Source organism: Chaetodon auriga, chromosome 18 (genome assembly GCF_051107435.1).
Source record: "Chaetodon auriga isolate fChaAug3 chromosome 18, fChaAug3.hap1, whole genome shotgun sequence".
In the NCBI taxonomy this organism is placed as follows: domain Eukaryota; kingdom Metazoa; phylum Chordata; class Actinopteri; order Chaetodontiformes; family Chaetodontidae; genus Chaetodon; species Chaetodon auriga.
Genome location: NC_135091.1, coordinates 105,670 through 124,849, shown reverse-complemented (window position 1 = coordinate 124,849; position 19,180 = coordinate 105,670). Strand labels below are relative to the sequence as shown.

Below are 19,180 nucleotides of genomic sequence, written 5' to 3'. Positions count from 1 at the left end.
TAGTGGCTGCTTTTATCTGCTGTGAAACCCTGGATGTCATGTAATTTCCAGCTCTTAAACTACATGAAAACTGATGCATCAGAACGTTTACGTATGTCTCTCTGTATCTCCTCTGGTATACATGTATATCTATATCTGAGATGAGCTGAAGGAACTCCAGCTCCATGCCAGTAGCCCAGTAGCTTGTCACAGGTGCAATAATTGTCTCCAGGTAATTTGTACACAAGAAAAATCAAATACTCACTTACACTACAACTAAAAAGGTGCAGTCGTGCAAACAAGCTTAGAATTGTTTTATGCAGGAAAACAGATTCAGGTCCTGACTCACTTTTGACCAAATATGAAATTACTGCGTTTTGCCTTTGTGGGGCAGAAAGGATAAATACAGCAGTGAACTGATGGATGAACTGACCTTATCAATCTCCAGATCATCGATACCGTCCAGGTCCAGCTCTCCACCCTCCGACTGCTCATCTGTAAAAATACCAAAAACGACAGCAGACTAATAAACACCACAGCACCACTCTGAGTCTTTGATGATGTAACACAGGCGTTTTTGTTCTTACTGTCTGGGTTCTCGACTGTCTCAGACTCGTTGATGGTCTGTTGGAGGCCCAAACCGGCAGCGCTCGGCAGCTTCCCCAGGATGACGGCTAGAGGGGCGGCCTGACGCTGAGGCCCCAACCCTTCTTTCTTGCCCCCCTCCCCCTGTCCATTGTCATTTGTTGTCTTGCCCTGCCCCTCCTCCTCCTGAATCACCTGACAGAGGAAGTCCTGAGTCAAGTGTTGGGCGGCGACTCGCAGCTCGTCGTCCTCGACCTCCAGCTCCTCAGTGTCAGAGTTCGAGGACAAAACCTCTGTGTCCTCAGGGTCTGAACACCAAGAATTAAATAGTAATTAAGTGTTTTTATTTCTGTTTCTGTGGAGACTGAACATGAAGTTTTTCTTCACCTGCCACTGTGGCAGGAAATGGAAAATTTCCAGGTAACTTTACATATACATGTCATTTTTTTTGGTCTGCCACTGTAGAAGGCTTGATTGTAAACAGTGAATCACTGGTATCTGACCATAAAAATATGGATGACATCATGCCATCATGTCACCTCAACTCCTTAAATATTCTCAACAAAAGAACTGTTTCAAAAATAATATTCATCAATATAAGAAAAAACTATTTGCTATGGTGGCAGGTGATCTGAAATGTTTCCCTGCCACAGTGTTTGGCAGGTGCTGATTTCATTCCCTGTGTGGAGATGTTTAAGTAGACTCAGCTGACTCAGGATCAGTACAGACCAATTTCTTTGGCATAGGCGGCGTAGATTCCTCTCAGTTTGGGTCGGCTCTTTTCCAGCTCCGTCTCAATCTCGTCTTTGTAGCAGCTGATCTCTCCTAACAGGACAAAACGAAGGGATGAGTCCTTTAAAATGATCTCAATAATTTGTTTGGTATCCTTTACAGTGTCCTAAATCATTTGTCACGTGTCTTTTATTGTGTCCTCAACAACTACAACTATTACTTTGTAGCAAACAGCCAAAAAACAGCAGACTGCTCCTTTACTGCACAGCAGAGAACTGATGACACCTGTGAGGGAGTTGGTGTGGCACAGTACATTGTCCTAGTGCCCTCTAAAGTGTCCAAAAGGATCCCTTTAGTGTTTAGGGTTACTTAGTTACTGTTTTGTCGAAAAGACATTGAAGGACTGGTAAATTACCAACATTGTACCAATCTGGCTTCAAGAGACAACACAGGACCATACCTAAATGTTGTTAATGACATAACTGAGTCACTGGATCACAAAAAAACTGTGCTGCTCTTTTTATCACTCTCTCAAAGGTCTTTAGTATATTTGACCTTCTTATCATGAAGCAATGACTGCTCAGTATTGGTCAGTCTGAGCAGGTGGTCGGCTGCTCTGAAAGGACACATGCACAATCTTTATGCCAACGATATGATCATGTACTGCTGTGGTGCCATCCTCGTTCAGTCACCAGAGTATTTACAGTCTGACTTTTGTATGGTACAATCACGGTTGTCTGATGTGAAACTTGTGTTGAATGCTGCAGAAACTAAACTGATATTGTTTTCTGAAGCCAGGACGACATCAGCTTCTCTTCCTAACACTGTAACCTTACAGGACAATCATACTGAATTAGTGTCGCAGTGCAAGTATCTCTGTATTTTAACTGATGATTGCTGAACTTGTAAACCTCACATTGAAAACAGTAGTACTTAGTTCCTTTGACTCTGGTGATCTGTTGTAGGCCTCTGCCTGGTGCTTGTATCAGCTGGATAAGGTGTACCATGGGTACACCTGTGAGGTGTGTCACAGTTCAGAGGCCTTCATTTGCCTTGTGTACACTCACTCACTGGTACATATCTATTTATAAATGCATCCTTGAACTGTTCCCCCAATTTCTGTTGGTATATCTCAATTATACCAGTAACTACTGTTTGAGCTCCAATGACAGCCTCTTGCTGTCTGTAGGTTTGCGCTGAAATGGACAAACAGGCCTTTGTGGTCACTGTCTGCAGCCTGGAACTACTTGTAGATGGATTTGCAGCTCAATAGGCTGATCTCAATGAGGGCATTTAAAAATGCAGTGAAGGGTTTGGAGGCAAATGCAATGGTACTTGTAACGGCTCCTTCAGCCACATTGTCTCCCTCCTGTCCTCCTTCATGGCGATCTGATTCTGCATGTTACTGCTGAATGTTTACTTCTGTGTGTTTTCATGGACAGGACTTCCCATATTTAAAAAAGGTTTAATAACGATGATAACAATAATAATTAAAATGATGTGTCCTGAATGACACCTTTAGAGACCTCTGGAGTGTTGGGAACTGACCTTCAACGTCATCCAGTTTCCTGGCCAGCTCCTGTTCCAGCTGCACAAGAAGAGGACAGTAAGGATGACTGGTTAATGATCATTGGTTAACTGTTGTCATCTGTTGGCAGCCAATCAGAGACCGAGCGAGCTACCTGCTGCATCTTGGCTTTGTGCTGTGCGGCGATGAAGGACGGTGGATCACATTCCTGCTCCAAATCTACTCTCATGAACTCATCAATGGTCAACTGACTGGTGGGCGTGTCCTCAAACTCTGTTAATCTGAAGGGTGGGAGAGAAGACGCTGTAATCACCGACACCACACGGTGAACACAAACGATCTCTAAAATAATCTACTGTGTATAATGTCATCTACTATCATCTGGAAATCTACTGTGATCTACTGTGATGGTCTGGAGCTCTCACCTCTTTCTCAGAGTGGTCTGACAGACCTTCACCACACCGATCACATCCTTGACCGTACGACGAAACTTATGCATCCGAGCTGCTACCAGAAGAGCTGAGGAGACCAGGAGGAGGAGAGGCAGAGGGAGAGAGGAGAAGAGAGAGGAGGAGGAGAGAGAGAGAGAGAGAGAGAGCCAGAGGGAGAGAGATGAGGAGAGAGAAGAGGGGGAGGAGGAGGAGGAGGAGGAGGAGGAGAGAGAGACAGAGAGAGAGAGAGAGAGAGACAGAGAGACAGAGGGAGAAAGACAGAGAGAGACAGAGAGAGGAAGAGGGGAGACAAAGGGAGAGAGGAGGAGGAGGAAGAAAAGGGAGAACAGAATGGTAAATACACAGTTGTTGATGTCAGTTGTTGGTAACATGGTAACGGTGGTCATACCTGCTCCACAGAGTCCGGAGGGTCGACGTCCTGTGTGCATCCAGTCCCTCTTCATCCTCTGAACCAGACGAAGAGCCGTCATGGAAACCTCATGTGTCTTCGCACCGAACTCTAACATGTGAGCAAAGCGAGGGATGTACAGGCAAGGATCTGAGGAGGAGCAGAGGAGGAGAAAGGGAGTGAGGAGAAGGAAAGGAGGAGATGAGAGGTCAAATAATAGTTCAATGTGATGCATAGTAAACATTAAACTCTGTATGTGTGTGTACATGTATAACATGTATTTGGCTGAACAAAGTAATTATTGTTTGACTTGCTGAATTCATGTTCACGTTCTGTTGATATGACCTGTGTTTGTGTGTGGAGATAAAATGTCTTCCCGCGCTCTGTCGCCATCTTGCGGAGTAACTCGGTGAAGGCGGAAGTAGCAGAGTCAGATATAAAATGGCGACCGGAGGCGCAAACAGGAGCCTGTGTCGGGCTGTGATTCACGCTGACGGCAAAACAAACCACCGCCGAGAGTCCGACAGGTAACCACACACACACACGCGCGCGCGCGCGCGCGCGCACATAGTCACTGTCACGGCTCCGGTTGATGGTCGATGTCGGTGAGGTTTAATGGCAACAAACAACAACATGATTATCGTTAGCGTTAACGGACTGAGCGGCGTCTGTCAGTCAACTGAACGTATGATTATTGATCATTGATTATTGATTATGAAACAAGCCTCTCTGATGATGATGAATTCCGATATTGATCAGATCCACGGTAACCGTGAGGTGACATGATGTAAGCTGCGGGGGGAGCAGCAGGAGAGACGAGGAGCTGCAGACTGATGTTAACGTATTTAGTGTCTCTATAATGAAATTAAAGCAGCAGGTACAACAGGTACAACCTGTATAACACCTGAACACCTGCTGATTAGGACCATGAGATTGATTCGTTGATTGACAGAAAATTATTATTTGATCATCAATGATTGTTTCACTCATTTTCCAGGTGAAATATTCCTTTTACAGCCTCTCTGGTGATTTAATTCAAACTAACCTGAATCTCTTTGAGGACGTCACTGAAGACCAAAAGATTAATGGAGAAAATAATCTGCAGATTACTGAATGGATTGCATTTAGAAAGCAATATCTGTATGTTTGGGCTTGGACCCAGCGGATGTAGGTAAATATCCCTGTCTGTCTCCACTTCAGTAAGAGACAAATGTCAAAAACGATCTTGTCCCTGTTCAGAAACAGCATCAGCGATGCAGGAACCTCAACAAATCGAGTGAATGTGTTCCAGATTTCTAGTGCTCTTATTTTGAAACATCCTGTGAGTGTTTCCAGGCTGAGCTGCAGAGAGGAACAGAAACACACTGAAACATGATGTTAACACCAACTTCAGGATTGAACTGAGATGGTTTGATGTCTGTATGAACCAATCAGAGCCATCAAAAACTGAGACAATGAAGCTTCACACAAACAGCTGCTGTGAAACCAGTGTGAAACCAGTATAACCAGTACATGTAAAGTTACCTGGAAAGTTAAACAATATACTTAAGATTGGAGCTGCAATGATTAGTTCATTTTGATAATTGATTAATCATTAAGTTATTTTTCCAAATAGCTTCCAACTTCTCAAATGTGATATATTTCTTTTCTTTTTTTTCTTTTTTTTTTTAAATACGCTTTAAATGTATGAAAAATGGCTGTTTTTGGATTTTGGACATTTGAAAACATTTTTTACAGTGTAAATGTGTGCAGCCATTTTTCACTATTTTCTGACATTTAAATACAGATTATTGGATAATGGAAATAATGTTTAGTTGCAGCTCTGCTTCAGTTCTGAAGAGAATAAAGACGACCAGCAGCACAGAACTACATACAGTGTCTGTCCAGTGTGCTGGATTTTATTCTGTAATAATCTGGATTAGAATCAGTTTAATCTCTGACTCTCTGACAGGAAGCAGTCATGCTGTGAGGTTGTGACCTCGCTGGCTCTGTGACCAGGAGAAGGAAGGAGGAGAAAATGGCGGCTGAACTCTTCTCCACCAACCTCCCTCAAAGTAACGAGGTGGAGGTGAAGAAGAGTTTCATCCAGCTGAGCGAACCGGAGCCGCCGGCCAGAAACCACGACGACAACGACAACGACGATGACGATGGAGGAATCGTTCAACTGAACACCAGCAATGACAGAGAAGAGAGAGACGGCTGGCAGGAAACACAGCCCACCCTCAGAGAGAGGTCAGCACAGTACTCTGCTCTCATTGGACGGCAGGAAAAAGCACTCTGCTGTCATTGGACAGCAGGAAAATACACTCCATAGAGGGAAACAGTTCAGCTGATGGAGGAAAATATAAGATATATGATGTGAAATATGACAACTAACAAAGGAAATGTTTAACACTATGTCGGAGGAATATCTTTATGAAGTAAGTATGCATGGGGGAAAATATTGTCCCATAAAGTAAATTAGTTACCAGGAAAGTTTGACTCTGGAGGGAAATGTATTTTGTTTGTTGTTTTCAGGGAGCCCAATAAAACTTCATTATACAGGTTTATAATTTCTTAGTAATTTTCTGGAAAGTTTCCTGAAAACTCACACAATGTTCAGCTGATACATGTTCAATTTATTCACTTCAATTAATTATTTGTGAAACCCAGAGAATCGTATATCCAATCACAGCAGATCAGATGAACAAATGAAACCTGTCTGCAGACAAACTTTAAATTCCACTTTTTAACAGTTTAAAGTTTCCCATAATAACTGAAGAATAAGTGAATCTATTTGGGTTTCAATGAAGCAGCTGTTTTTTTTTTTTTTTGAAAGGTATTCGTCTGGACATCTTATAAATAAGTATTTTGTGTTTATTTATTGTTTTCATGCAGAAACGCTCTGATGTTCAATAATGAGCAGATGGCTGATGTTCACTTCATCGTTGGCCCTCCAGGAGAAACTCGGAGAGTTCCTGCTCATAAGGTATAAAGTTCTGGGTCCACGCTGAACCTGGACTCATCTGCTCTGACCTGGACAGTGTCATGTGACTGTGTTTTGGGCCTCTAACTTTATCCACTTCCTTTTTTGTCCCCTCTGGTTCAGACTTCTGATTGGTTCCCTGTTTCTGTGTTGCAGTACGTCCTGGCAGTGGGCAGCTCTGTGTTTGGAGCCATGTTTTACGGAGATCTGGCTGAGGGACAATCAGAGATTCACATCCCTGATGTGGAGCCAGCTGCTTTCCTTATTCTGTTAAAGTGAGTCCAGTCTCTCCCACCTGAACTATGGCTGCCCCTCTGGTACACCTTAGGGGTATCAAGAAGTGTTTGAGCAAGGGCCAAGGTTCTCAGTGGGAGTCTCGGCCCATTAAGGAGTTTGAGTGTACGTTAAGAAAGTGTCTGACATTGGTCCTTGATAGGATCTCAGGGGCTGAATGGATCAAAAAATGAGAAAAGGCTGAACTATCAGACAACAGAAAGTATATAGCTGCAAGGAAGTTCCCAAAGTTCCTCACAGTAATTTGAATTTCTTAGGTCTGTGCAAATTAGTCCAGCACTAGTATCCAGTGCAGTGCAGCAGACCATGTTGTGTATGTGTAATGTATGTTGTCTCTCTCTCCATGACATGTCCTAAAGCTGCTGTGTGCTCTGTCTCAGGTACATGTACAGCGATGAGATTGAGTTGGAGGCTGACACTGTGCTCGCCACGCTCTATGCTGCTAAGAAGTACATTGTTCCTGCTCTGGCGAAGGCCTGCGTCACCTTCCTGGAGACGAGTCTGGAGGCGAAGAATGCCTGCGTCCTGCTGTCTCAGAGCAGGCTGTTCGAGGAGCCAGAGCTAACACAGCGCTGCTGGGAGGTGATTGATGCTCAGGCCGAACTCGCTTTGCAATCTGAAGGCTTCTGTGAGATCGACCTGCCCACGCTGGAGATCATCCTGCAAAGAGAATCGCTCAACATCCGTGAAGTCTTGATCTTCCAGGCGGTGCTAAGTTGGGCGGTGGCTGAGTGTCGACGTCAAGGCCTGTCGGTGACACCCAGGAACCAGCGAATGGTGTTGGGTAAGGCTCTGTACCTGGTCCGGATCCCCTCCATGACGCTGCAGGAGTTTGCAGATGGGGCGGCGCAGTCTGACATCCTGACGCTAAAAGAGACTCATGATGTCTTCCTATGGTTTACTGCCTCCAACAAACCCAGACTTGAATTCCCTCTGGTGAAGCGGGCTGGCCTGGCGCCACAGAGATGCCACCGCTTCCAGTCCTCAGCCTACCGTAGCAACCAATGGCGCTACAGGGGGCGCTGTGACAGCATCCAGTTCGCAGTGGACCGGCGGATCTTCATGGCCGGACTTTGTCTCTATGGGTCGAGTGGCGGTAAGGCAGAGTACAGCGTGAAGATTGAACTGAAGAGGCAGGGAACCATTCTGGCCCAGAACCTCACCAAATTCCTGTCAGATGGATCAAGCAGCACCTTTCCTGTGTGGTTTGAACACCCGGTCCAGGTGGAACAGGACACTTTCTACACGGTCAGTGCTGTCCTGGATGGAAATGAGCTGAGTTACTTTGGCCAGGAGGGGATGACTGAAGTGCAGTGTGGAAAAGTGACCTTCCAATTCCAGTGTTCATCAGACAGTACCAACGGGACTGGTGTGCAGGGGGGGCAGATCCCTGAACTGGTCTTCTACTGCTGAACCTGCTGCATTGAATGAGAAGCTGACTGGCTGTTGTAGTAGAACTGCAAGCTGATTGGTTTGTTTGTGCTGCTTAAACACTAATGGCTGAACATTAAAGCTGAAGTGACTGAAACTATAAGTGCATTGCTGCTTTTTTTCCTGATGTAGTTATTATTGACAGGAGTTTGTGGGGGACATGTTTGATGTAGTAGTTTCCTACAGCTGCCACTAGATGTCAGCAAAGAGCAGAATTTTACTACTCTAACCTTTTAAACTGTACCGACCTTGTAGACGACAGTAAATGCACTTTGAAAAGCCTTACCTTCCTAACTCTTAACTACCTGCTTGGTTTCTTGTGAATACCTTGCATGTTTGTTCAAACTTACAGTGGAAATACTTTGATGTCTGACAGTTAAAATAAAGTTCAATTTTAGAGTAAGTAAACGGAGTTAAAATTCTCACCGATGGCAGGTGCATTGATGCAGAGCTCACGAGCCAGCAGCAGGAAGGTTTTTCCCAGGATGTAAACATTCACCTGAACATGTGAAAGTAAAAATTAGAACTGTGCTGAGTCTACTGATGCTTTGTCCACACGAACACGGGTATATCCACAAGCTTTTGTACACCTCCACCATACTAGGATTTGTAATTTAGTTGCATGTAGCCTGCTGATAATTCTTCTCAGGCTTCAGATTGGTCAGCATGGCTTTAGGGTTGGGGTTATATTGCAGCCTGTTGGTTTTGTGCTTCTGTTGTATTTTTACATTTTCATGTGGATAGTGATCTTTTTAAAATGGTGCTTGTGTGGACAAGATATTTTTGACAACAGAGGAAAAATCCGGATTTCATAAAAACCCCTGTGCATGTTAGACTGCATCAGAGTCTATTCAGCCTACTGAGACTTTACTAAGGGAGCAGGTCTCTGCAGGTCTGTGGTCAGTTGTACCTGCAGCAGGTCACTCAGATCCAGCAACATGTCTGAAACATAGTTCAGGAAAACAAGTAGAGCTTCCCTGAGGTCAGAGGTTACAGTAAGGTGCAGACTGACAACATGTTGAAGATAAAATGAGAGACACACTATGTCAGAGTGTGTATTGCTGGTTGTTAGGATACGTGGCGTCCCCTCGGTGCGACACACCAGGTAGAGGCAAGCAGCGATGACATGCTCTGTCTTGCGTCCTCGTGTGAGGTGCTTACTGACGACCATCTTGAAGAAATTGAAGGCTGTGTCCAAACAATGCTGGTTCAACTGCAGCTGACTGCCCAGCTGCTGGATCTGACGCTTACCTGGAGACATACACAGCTCATTAGTTCAGTTTGTTTTATTAGATGACAGCACTGAAGAGGCACATGTACGGAAAAAGACTGGATCAGAGACATCACAAATTCTCCACACACATGTCCCCTGCAGGCTTCCATAGATCTGACTTGGAGTTTTCACAGTTCATAGTCTCACAGAGGAACTTACCAAGCTGTAACTTAACACCTATTCTTTGTTTCTGCTTTGCGAATGAGTTCCTGGAACTAAATGTGAGCTCTGATCAGGAGGATCCAGGTGGTGACCTCGAACCTCAATGAAATCAGTTTGTTTGTTAAACATGTTTGTGATGTTGAACCATCTGATCATCAAACAGCAGAAGGTGGTGGAGACGATGGCATACTGACAGGAACATCTTCTTTCTGGGCACTGATTCTGACATCTGAACTATGCTGAAACAGAACTGATCTGTCATCAGTGTGAACCTGTCTGTGCGGGATTATGGTTATGAAAGTATGAGGTCAGCAGTTTAGTGAGTGACTTATTTTATAATGAAGAAATTGATATCAATGTGAATCACAGTGGTGCACCCCTACTGATGATGATGATGAAGGCACTCACCACCCTGCAGGGTCTGGGCTCTGGACTCTTTCCCAACACTGGTGTGAAAACCAGAACCAAGAAGAGGAGCCTTAACTGGACCTACACACAGAAAGACAGGGAGAAGTTTGATATTAAAGAGGACCTCCAGAAGAAACACTAAGTTACTACAGAAACAATACAACAACACCAGATTCCCTCCATCATCTGAGATCATGAATCCGTCTTGGCTGAGACAAATTCAGGATATGTCTCAGCAGAGTCAGAATCAGCACTGATCTGAGGCATCAGGTTGTAATGAGAGAGCTCAAGGTAAAAGTCTGTGCTGAAGTTTGTTCACCAGGTGACTCAAAACTTCAATCAACATCAGGAATCTTATCAAATCTCCTCCAAATTTAGTGGGACAACAGCTGGCTGTAGCGGAGAAGCTGATGGTGAAAGAAGGTAAAAACGTTGGTCAGTGGTTTTATTCAGAAAAGTAAAACACATCATAGTGTTTTTTATTTGTGAAGTAGCGAGCATCCTGGTGTCCAGTTGTTTCAGGTGCTGATCATGAACCAAAACATCCCTGATTTGAGTCTGTCTGGAGACTTTTGTGACACCTCATTCCTCAACTGAGCCCTACTTTCTCAACGACAGAGAAGAGAGAGTCTCCAACTTTGAAATAAAAGCAAAGAACGCAATGTCAGTGTTTGACAGCTGACAACCATGTCATTTCCTTTTAGCACATTAATACAAACAGACAGACAGAGTGACAGGAGGAGGCCAGTCAGGGAGACAGACAGACAGGAGGTCAGTCAGAGACAAAGACAGACAGACAGACAGACAGGAGGGCAGTCAGACAGTCAGTCAGTCTGCTTAAAGTCTTCTTGCACCCTCTTGTGGCCTGAATGAACAGTGTGCTTGAACAGCCCTCAGCAGTCTGTGACAGTCATTTGTATTCAGTGTGTGTTTCCTTCTTCTTCTACTGTGCAGCCTGGACCTGCTGACGACCTCAGGCTGCAATCAGCCTCAATCAGCCTCAGCTTTGACTGGCTCCCCTGTTACCCTGACAACCAGATAATCAGCTCACCTGGCTGCAGAGGGGAAGCTTTTCTTCCACAGAGGAGACACATGTTCTTCAGCTTCAACATGAAAACTGCTGCTTTCATCATTGTGTGAGTACAACTATTCTCACCTGGACAGGTAACAGAATGTCTCACCTGAACAGGTAAAAACTGAACCTCACTGCTTTTTTTTCCAGACTCATTTTTATCTGCTGCGAGTTCACAGAAAAAACAACTGAAGTTCAGTTGGAAGGTAAACTGGTTTTACTGGTTTATTTACAGGTCTTTACTGACAGGTCACAACTGGTGGGTTTACAGGGTCTTTACTAGTGGTTTGTTACTATTGGATTTATAGGGTCTTTTTCTCAGCATTACAAGTTCGATTGGAAGGTTTTTTATTTTAAGAAATCCACTTCCAAAGCGTATTTTTCCGTTATGCTTCTTAACAACCACAGAAACTATACCTGTAATTGTTTCTTGGTGACTTTCAATCTACTGAATGATCTTTGACTTGTGGTTTATTGAAAGGTTCAGTCCATTTGTTCTTTTTTTTTTCCAGTTTAATGTAGGAACTGTTTTCTTTCTACCAAAAGTACACCCACCAACTGTCTTAATGTGCAGGAGGAAGCAAGCATCTCCTTATCGACAAGAGGCTCATGACAGCAGGATATAAAATTAAATGATGTCCTCCTTGGCTGAGCTGTAAGGTTAGCTAGCTTTGTTGCTAGCTATAAACTAATTTCCACATGCTTCTAAATATCAAACTCGGGTTAGGGGAAATGGATGCACGCCTCCTTCTGTGCAGTGATGCAGCTGGTGAGTGTAGCTCAGCAGGAAAAAAAAAACAGTTCCTACATGAAACTGCTCACAACAAGGTCTGTAGGTTGTCTTGAGTAGACGGGATATGATTTCTGCAGAAAGACATTGCTGTTGAGTTTTTCCAAATGTATTTTTTGGCAACTTTGTGCAACACAAGCTGAGTGCCATGTAGTTCATTGTATTTGCGAGAGGCAGACATTTCTACAGCCAAAATCTCCAGAACTCACAAATCACACCAAAGCAATCTAGAAGGATAAAAAGCACTACAGGTAAGAAGGTAACATTTATTTTTGACTTGGGGTGAACTGTCCCTTCAGTCTAATTACTTGTAGCAAGCATATTTCAGATTTTCTGTTTTGTCAGGTTTTGCGGAGACTGTTGTTCAGTCGGAGTGTCGGGATCGTTACTTGTGGGTCCACGTGGCCTCAGGAGAGACTCATTTTGAGGCTGTAGGTCAGTTCTTCATGTTCACTAAATTTAAACTGAAGCTTCTGTAGTCCTTGTTACTAAAGCCTGAAGAACACCTGTGCAAATCTCTCCTGTAACGTTTGTGTCCTGAACTGACAGCGGTGCACACTCTGTCTGTCCTGACATAGATGAAAATGGCGTCCACACCATCAGTGAGCAGCTCGCCTCGCGCTGCGGTTACACCATCAGCACCTTCAAGATGGATGGCTTCACCACCTTCAGAGCTTCATACTATTCCTGCTTCACCCACAACCAGGTAAGTCCTTGATATCCCGCATCCACATCAAGATGGCTCCACCTCTCTGCACAGGCAGCTCCACCTCCCCAAAACACACAACCACACCACTCTATTATTTCTGATAAGGCTGCCTGTTTTCTGTTTTCCAGAATGATGAGTTGTTCACCTTCAGATTTAATGTGATGGTAAGCGATGCTGGCAGGTGGATCAGCCAGCCTGTTTCTGCAGTCTGTTCTGGTCTGATCTGGACTAACAGAGAGATCATCTGTGAGGAAGACTACATGGAGGTCAGAACACCTACTAATACTGGGGGTTTCTCTGACATCAAGTCTTGAAATAGATTTGTGTTGTAACTGCCTAAACTAATAAAATTGTGGAGATTAATGTGGTTTTTAAGGCTGGTTTCATGATGTGAACCAGGTGAATGTGAACAGACGGTCTTCATGTGGAGGCCAGCATGGGGACAGCGGACAGATGTGGCAGGCTGCCTTCTCTCAGGTAAAATCACTGCAACGGAAATGTAACAATACTACTGGTCTCTGAAGACAGGAGCACTCTGGATTCTTTCAAGCCCCATGTAAAAGTGTTTTCACATAGCAATGTGAGCTTTTATCCAATTCAGAAGTCCTTTCATTTGGTCCCTCTTCCTAAATAGTTCCTCTTCCATCTAAACCTATTCATGTCACCCATTACTAAGGAATCTGCTCACAACCTGAGGAAGATATCTGAATGTCAGAAAACCAGTGGTGTTGTGATCATGCTTCCTTCAGTTAAGGCCAATGGCTAAACATAATTTTATTTTTAACAGTTGCAGGTCAAAAGTAGTCCTTGACTTTTAATTTCCTCTTGCTGTGATTCTCTTTACTCCCTCACCCCAAGCTTACCCAAAATAGTTTTTGCAGAGTTTTAGAGTTGAGTTTGCTGATAACTTTCAGAGCTTAGCATGGTCAGGCTCCAAGATAAATTGTTGAAATAATAATCCCTTATGACTCACAGTTGCAGCCCGATATCCTCAGGCAGAGATATCTTGGTTGTTCCAACCACTCAGTATGTCAGATGGGTCAAATCCAAAAGAGAATCAAGTTATTGTTTGAGTACATAGTTTTTAAAATTTTTGCTGTTGTCTGTGGTTTGTGGTGTTTAGGCTCAGAGGATGGCAAGTTCTGTCTGGCAGCTGATGATCCTGCAGAATGATGGACAGGTTTCCTCCATGTCCATCAGTGAAGCCCAGAGGCAGGGCTACAGCCTGACCACCACTGCCCACAGGGTAGTGCTTCGAACTCATTATAAACAGCCACATGCTGAGCTGATAATGGTGGGTAACCATGTAGGCAGACAAGAGCCTGTCCAGAGTCCAGCAATTTCATGACTGTTGCATAAACAAAATATTTTAATAAACAGTTCACTGTTTGAGTTTCCAAGCAGGAATGTATTCAGGGCTGTACTCCATGATGATGTGCTCAATGAAACTCCAGGAAATTTTGTTTTACTGCTTTGTTAATCTCCTCATCCTATTGAGTTTTGTTTCTGTGACTGAATCCAAAAGTAAACCTGGACTTGCAGACTGAGAACTCGTGGACTTCAGACATACTTGACACACACATACATACATACATAATGTGTTCACTTGTCGTCAAGTGTGCGAGGGTGCTTGGCCTAAAACAGAGAAAATACAGCCCAGATTTATAGTTTTGATGTAGCAAACTTACATTTTTGACCATTTAACCCATTTCAATTGGTTATTAACAGTGCTCAGACTAGGGATGCACCAACTGATACCAGTATCAGGTCTGATACTGTACTCATGTAACTGTAATTAGAGTCATAACCTTACTACGATACAACGGCACCTGATACCACTTCATGGCAACATGCTGTTAACCTCTGGATGAGTGAGCATGTAGGTGTAGGAGGAGCAGGGTCAGCAGCTGGGAGATATTTTAGGGAAAGAGATGATGACAAAGTAGAGCAGACTGTAAACTATACTAAATTGTCAAGAGGAGGACTGAAAAGTTGCTCCTTTTAACAATTTGATAAAACATCTAAAGAACCAACAGAACACAGAGTTCAAGTGCTCTAATGCTAGCAGCAGGAAAAAGCAACAACCACCTTTGCAGCAAATGCTAGAGAAGTTAAAGAAAATGTCCAGAGACCCATGAAGAGTAAAAAGAGAAGCTCTGACCCAGCACACTGTTCTTGACGACAGCTGTTGTCAGCTGTTACTGAAGCTGAGGTCTGAAGTTCCAGCCATCTTCACATCACAGAACCTGTTAAACCAAATAGTCTGACGCAGCTTCTGGAAAAGACTGATCTGTTTGAGGAGTAACCTGATAAGTGAGCTCCTCTGATGCTTTGAGATCAGATGTGACTCTTGTTGTGACTGAGCTTCAGAGTCTTTTGACCAGTTAAACTGACAAGGACCATGGCATCAAAACAATGATGGGAACCTTAGCTGCAGTGTAGAGAGATGCTTCACTGACACCCCCCTGACACATTAATTACTCGTCTTGGTATTCAGAATTGGCAAGTACCCAAATATCAGTGCTTGAACCTATACTTAGGGCTGTCATACTGTAAGTGGATAACACCAAACTTGGTCCAGCTAACTTATTATAACAGACCAAACCAAATCCACTTCCAGGCTTTCCCTCAGGCTGCAAATCTGCAAGTGCAGGTAAGACTAGACATTTAGATTTACCTTGTGTTTTGTCACACTGTTTCTGGCCAGGACTCTTGAGAGACTTGAACTTCAGGAGACTAAATGTTAATGACAATATTTGACTTGTATGTAAGATAGTAAACACGGAAGTTGTTTTTTAAACAAAATCTTCATATTTATCAGGTGGATGGCATCCCCGTGGAGCTTGTCCGAGTTTCTCTGTTCTTTAAGCAGAAGCTGATAATGTATATGATTGATGTGTCCATGGCCTGCACAGTCAGTAAGTTCTCCCACACAAACACACCTGAACAGAACGTTGGTTTCTGTCTGAGTACATGGTACTGACAGTGATTCTGTTCATTCTCCCTCAGATTCAGGTTCTTTTGATGGCACCCGGCTGCTCTGGGAAGTGCCACGAATTGTGACCCCCCTGGCTGGGGAGGGAGTGGGGTTTGAAAGTCGAAGCCTCACTCTGGGGGTCGAGGGGATGCTGCTGGACAAACCCACCACTGCTGCCAGAGGGTTCACTCTGGTCCAACAAGGACATCTAATCCAGATTGGTGTTCCTTTTGGGGCAGAGGGCGGCTACAGGAAGGTACAGTCAATCCCGTCCGAAAAAAACTTTTAACAAGTGCAAATTGTTTTGTTAAAAGCAACAAGTGCAAAACAAGGACTGATGTCACTGAACACGCAGATGATGTCAAGACCAACAGCAAATTCTACATCTAATTATCATTCTTTTTGTCTGCAGACTTTAGTGGAGAACAACATGTATAAGGAGACTTATGTGATCTTCTTGATGTATGAACACGTCTTCTCTCTGCTTTATGAGGACGGCAGCAGCATCGAGACCAGACACAGAATGCTTAGAGTGCTCGACACACCACTGCTCTGCCGTCCACCCTTCAGCCTCAACCGTAAGTCTCCTGGTTTACAGATCAGTAAAGGCCAAAGTCTGCCTCAGAACTAGGTTTTACCACATCCCCCTCTGATTTCTCTTCAACAACTATCTTTATGCATTGTCATAGTATGGACACCATGAATCATACAAATATAGATAATAGGGCATATTTTCAGACAATATCCTCTGGAAAAATTCAGAGCTTATCTCAGTTGTTCACAGATTTACAAAGTGCAAGAGATGCAGAGAGCCTGTCTGCTTGCTATGAACAAATACAGCTGAAACAATTAGTTGAGCAGTCAATGGACAGAAAGTCATTGGTAACAACTTTGATAGTTGTCATGTTTGAAGTAAAAATGCCCAGCGTTCTCTGGTTGCAGTTTATCCAATGTAAGCTTTTCTTTGTTTTGTAACATTGCAAACTGGATATCTTTGGAGACTGTTAAAAGAGTCACTTTGGGAACTAAAGATGGACATTTGGTGCTATTGCTGACACTTTCTCTGGAATTGACGAATAACCAATTAATCAACAAAGATGAACATCTATTAATATCATGAAAACAACAGCCATGTTCCCAAAATGAATGAATATTTGATATTTTCATAATGAAGACAAGATGTCCATCACATTTCTGTCTTTATATGTTAGTTTCTTGACCTCTCCCGACTTCTGTTTCTTCCTGTAGGGACCATGATTGACAACCAGGTATTCAGCGTTTACCTAGGAAACATTCCAGCTGATGTCTTATTGGAGGAAGTCCAGATCAACGGGAGGCAGCTGATGCCAGACAGTACTGAACATGGTTACAGCATTAGTCCTGTTGTTCACATCAACGGCAGCCGAGCCTATGAGCTCCATCTGCCCTTTAAGGACACTGCTGTCCATTCGATGGTGAGAACTGCACACAGAACCTGTATCCCCTCCTTTGACCTGTTTTGGTTGTGGTGGTTACTGTTGTTTATTCTACTTGTCAATGGTGTGATGTTACATCCCAAATGCCTAACTAATCAGGAATGACAGTACTCCCCCTCATAGTACCTGAACTAATATTTGCTATTGCTTCCCAAGCTGAGTGAAATTTAGTTCCAGGGACTTGCCTCGAGAGTGGGCGTAGAACAGTGGAAACAAAAGCAGGACATAACAATGGATAATATACTGTTCTTTACATGTTTATGTCCCAGTTTAGGTTCAGCATTAATCAGGATTTTGCCCATTTTTTTTTCTTGGTGGATGTGGCCTATAGTTTAGCTGGGTTGTGGGCTGAAGTGACCTCTTTTGGCCTGGATGTTGGCTGGCTGTGGTCTAGTGTGTGGCCTGCAAATACCAAATTTTGGACTAATTCAGGTCTGATGTGTGTTTTTAGACTGAGTGTAGCTTGATTTGGCCTGGTTTGACTTGAATTTGACCTGTTGTGTTTATCATAGTTGTCCTTGTTGTGATGTGATGAGCAGAGCCTGAATGTAGTTCCAGGAACTTCCAAAAAACTCCCAAACATCCCAAAGCAGGAAGACAGTAGAAAGCAGAATCAGAGACTGTACATACATGCTACAATACATTCCTGGAAATAAAAAAGGACTGTAAGATGCTGCTTTCATAAATGGCCCTGAACATTTAGTCCTGTATGGTTGTAATATGAATTTAATCATGCTAATATCTCACTGGGTTAGGGTTAGATGGGAATAATCCTGCAGGATTCATCACATTTGTCATTACTAAAGTCTTTCCAAGTGACAAGTGTTTTCTGAATGTGATGTGACAGAGACCTGTCTAATAAAACAGAAAATTAATTTTAGGATATTGTTGTTTTTTGAAGCTCTTTCCGAGACACTTTTTTTCCTCAACAGTACCTGGGTCAAGGTGTGGTGCAGTACTCCATAGATATAAACTTCACTTTAACCATCATGCCCCAGAGAGACTCTTACTACCACCACACATTCATCTCAGCACGACTTTTCAATGCATGTAAGTATATTTATTCCTCGTCTTTGCTGCACTCTAGTCTTTAAAAGATGATGTTTCTCCTTTCATTGGTCCACATTAACCATGTCATATAAACCCATTAGTACAGCCATGTTTTAAAATGTAGACTTGTCATTTAAAGTCCCTCCAGAGATCACAGCTCAGTGTTCAGACAGAGGAATCACCTTCAGCATGGTCCCAGTGCCTGGAGCTGAGAGTCTCTGGGAGGTTGGCGTTGACCATGAACCTCTGACGTCACAGCTGGTGGCCCAAAGAGGGTATCGCCTCCACAATGACACTGACAGAACCACTCTGGAAGTCCCTGTGTTCTCAATCGGATATGACTATGACGTAAGAGTCCGTGATGTATGGGTGTCATTTACTGTTAGGTAGTGCTGAACTTATGCAGAAAACTGGACCTAAATTTGTTATAGTGCCCTAAATGTCAAATTGTTTCTCCCAGTTCACAGCTTAGTTAATGAAACTAAGTTTCATGTCCGTGAGCTGAAGGAGACATTTGGGGATTTGAAGGCAGTGTTACAACAAAACCAGGGATTTCATCTTTGACCTACTTGGGTTGATTACATGAATCTGAGATTAACAGCTGGTATACAGGTGCTGATGTGTTTATTTCTAACAGTGTTTCACCTGTAGTAACGTCAGAACTACAGCAAAAGCTTCATTGTAATTTCACAATAATAGATATCTTATGGTCTAAACAATAATAAGAATATAAACTAAAACAGTGAAAATAATTGCCGCCTTACACTCCATTTAGATGAGCAACTCCATTAGAGGAGAAACCCTTATAATTTCAGTCATCCCTTTTTTCCAGGGTATCAACCTGTCAAACTTTTACGGAACATTTAAACTTCTTCTGAGAGACTCTAAAACTCTGGAGGTCCAGACGTCG

The 19,180-nt window shown here is 43.4% G+C and overlaps 2 protein-coding genes across 4 annotated transcripts in view; one reads left to right on the top strand and one right to left on the bottom strand.

The window, feature by feature from the left end:
• LOC143336020 (transcription factor IIIB 90 kDa subunit-like) overlaps nt 1-19,180 on the bottom strand; it is a 31,728-nt gene that overhangs the window by 6,382 nt on the left and 6,166 nt on the right. For all 3 annotated transcript variants that reach the window (XM_076755820.1, XM_076755821.1, XM_076755822.1), the window contains exons 3-13: nt 10,198-10,278; nt 9,432-9,605; nt 9,265-9,296; nt 8,781-8,853; nt 3,665-3,814; nt 3,250-3,343; nt 2,979-3,105; nt 2,845-2,884; nt 1,294-1,389; nt 567-872; nt 413-474 (exon numbers count right to left, since the gene is read on the bottom strand). In XM_076755820.1, the coding sequence (XP_076611935.1) occupies nt 413-474; nt 567-872; nt 1,294-1,389; nt 2,845-2,884; nt 2,979-3,105; nt 3,250-3,343; nt 3,665-3,814; nt 8,781-8,853; nt 9,265-9,296; nt 9,432-9,605; nt 10,198-10,278 (1,235 nt within the window). The remainder of the gene's footprint in view (nt 1-412; nt 475-566; nt 873-1,293; nt 1,390-2,844; nt 2,885-2,978; nt 3,106-3,249; nt 3,344-3,664; nt 3,815-8,780; nt 8,854-9,264; nt 9,297-9,431; nt 9,606-10,197; nt 10,279-19,180) is intronic.
• On the top strand, nt 3,675-8,451 carry LOC143336021 (BTB/POZ domain-containing protein 6-B-like). The gene is made up of 6 exons (XM_076755823.1): nt 3,675-3,782; nt 4,028-4,191; nt 5,616-5,896; nt 6,542-6,632; nt 6,786-6,904; nt 7,304-8,451. Exons 3-6 carry the CDS (start codon nt 5,682-5,684, stop codon nt 8,334-8,336), a joined length of 1,458 nt encoding a protein of 485 aa, XP_076611938.1. The 5' UTR covers nt 3,675-3,782; nt 4,028-4,191; nt 5,616-5,681; the 3' UTR covers nt 8,337-8,451.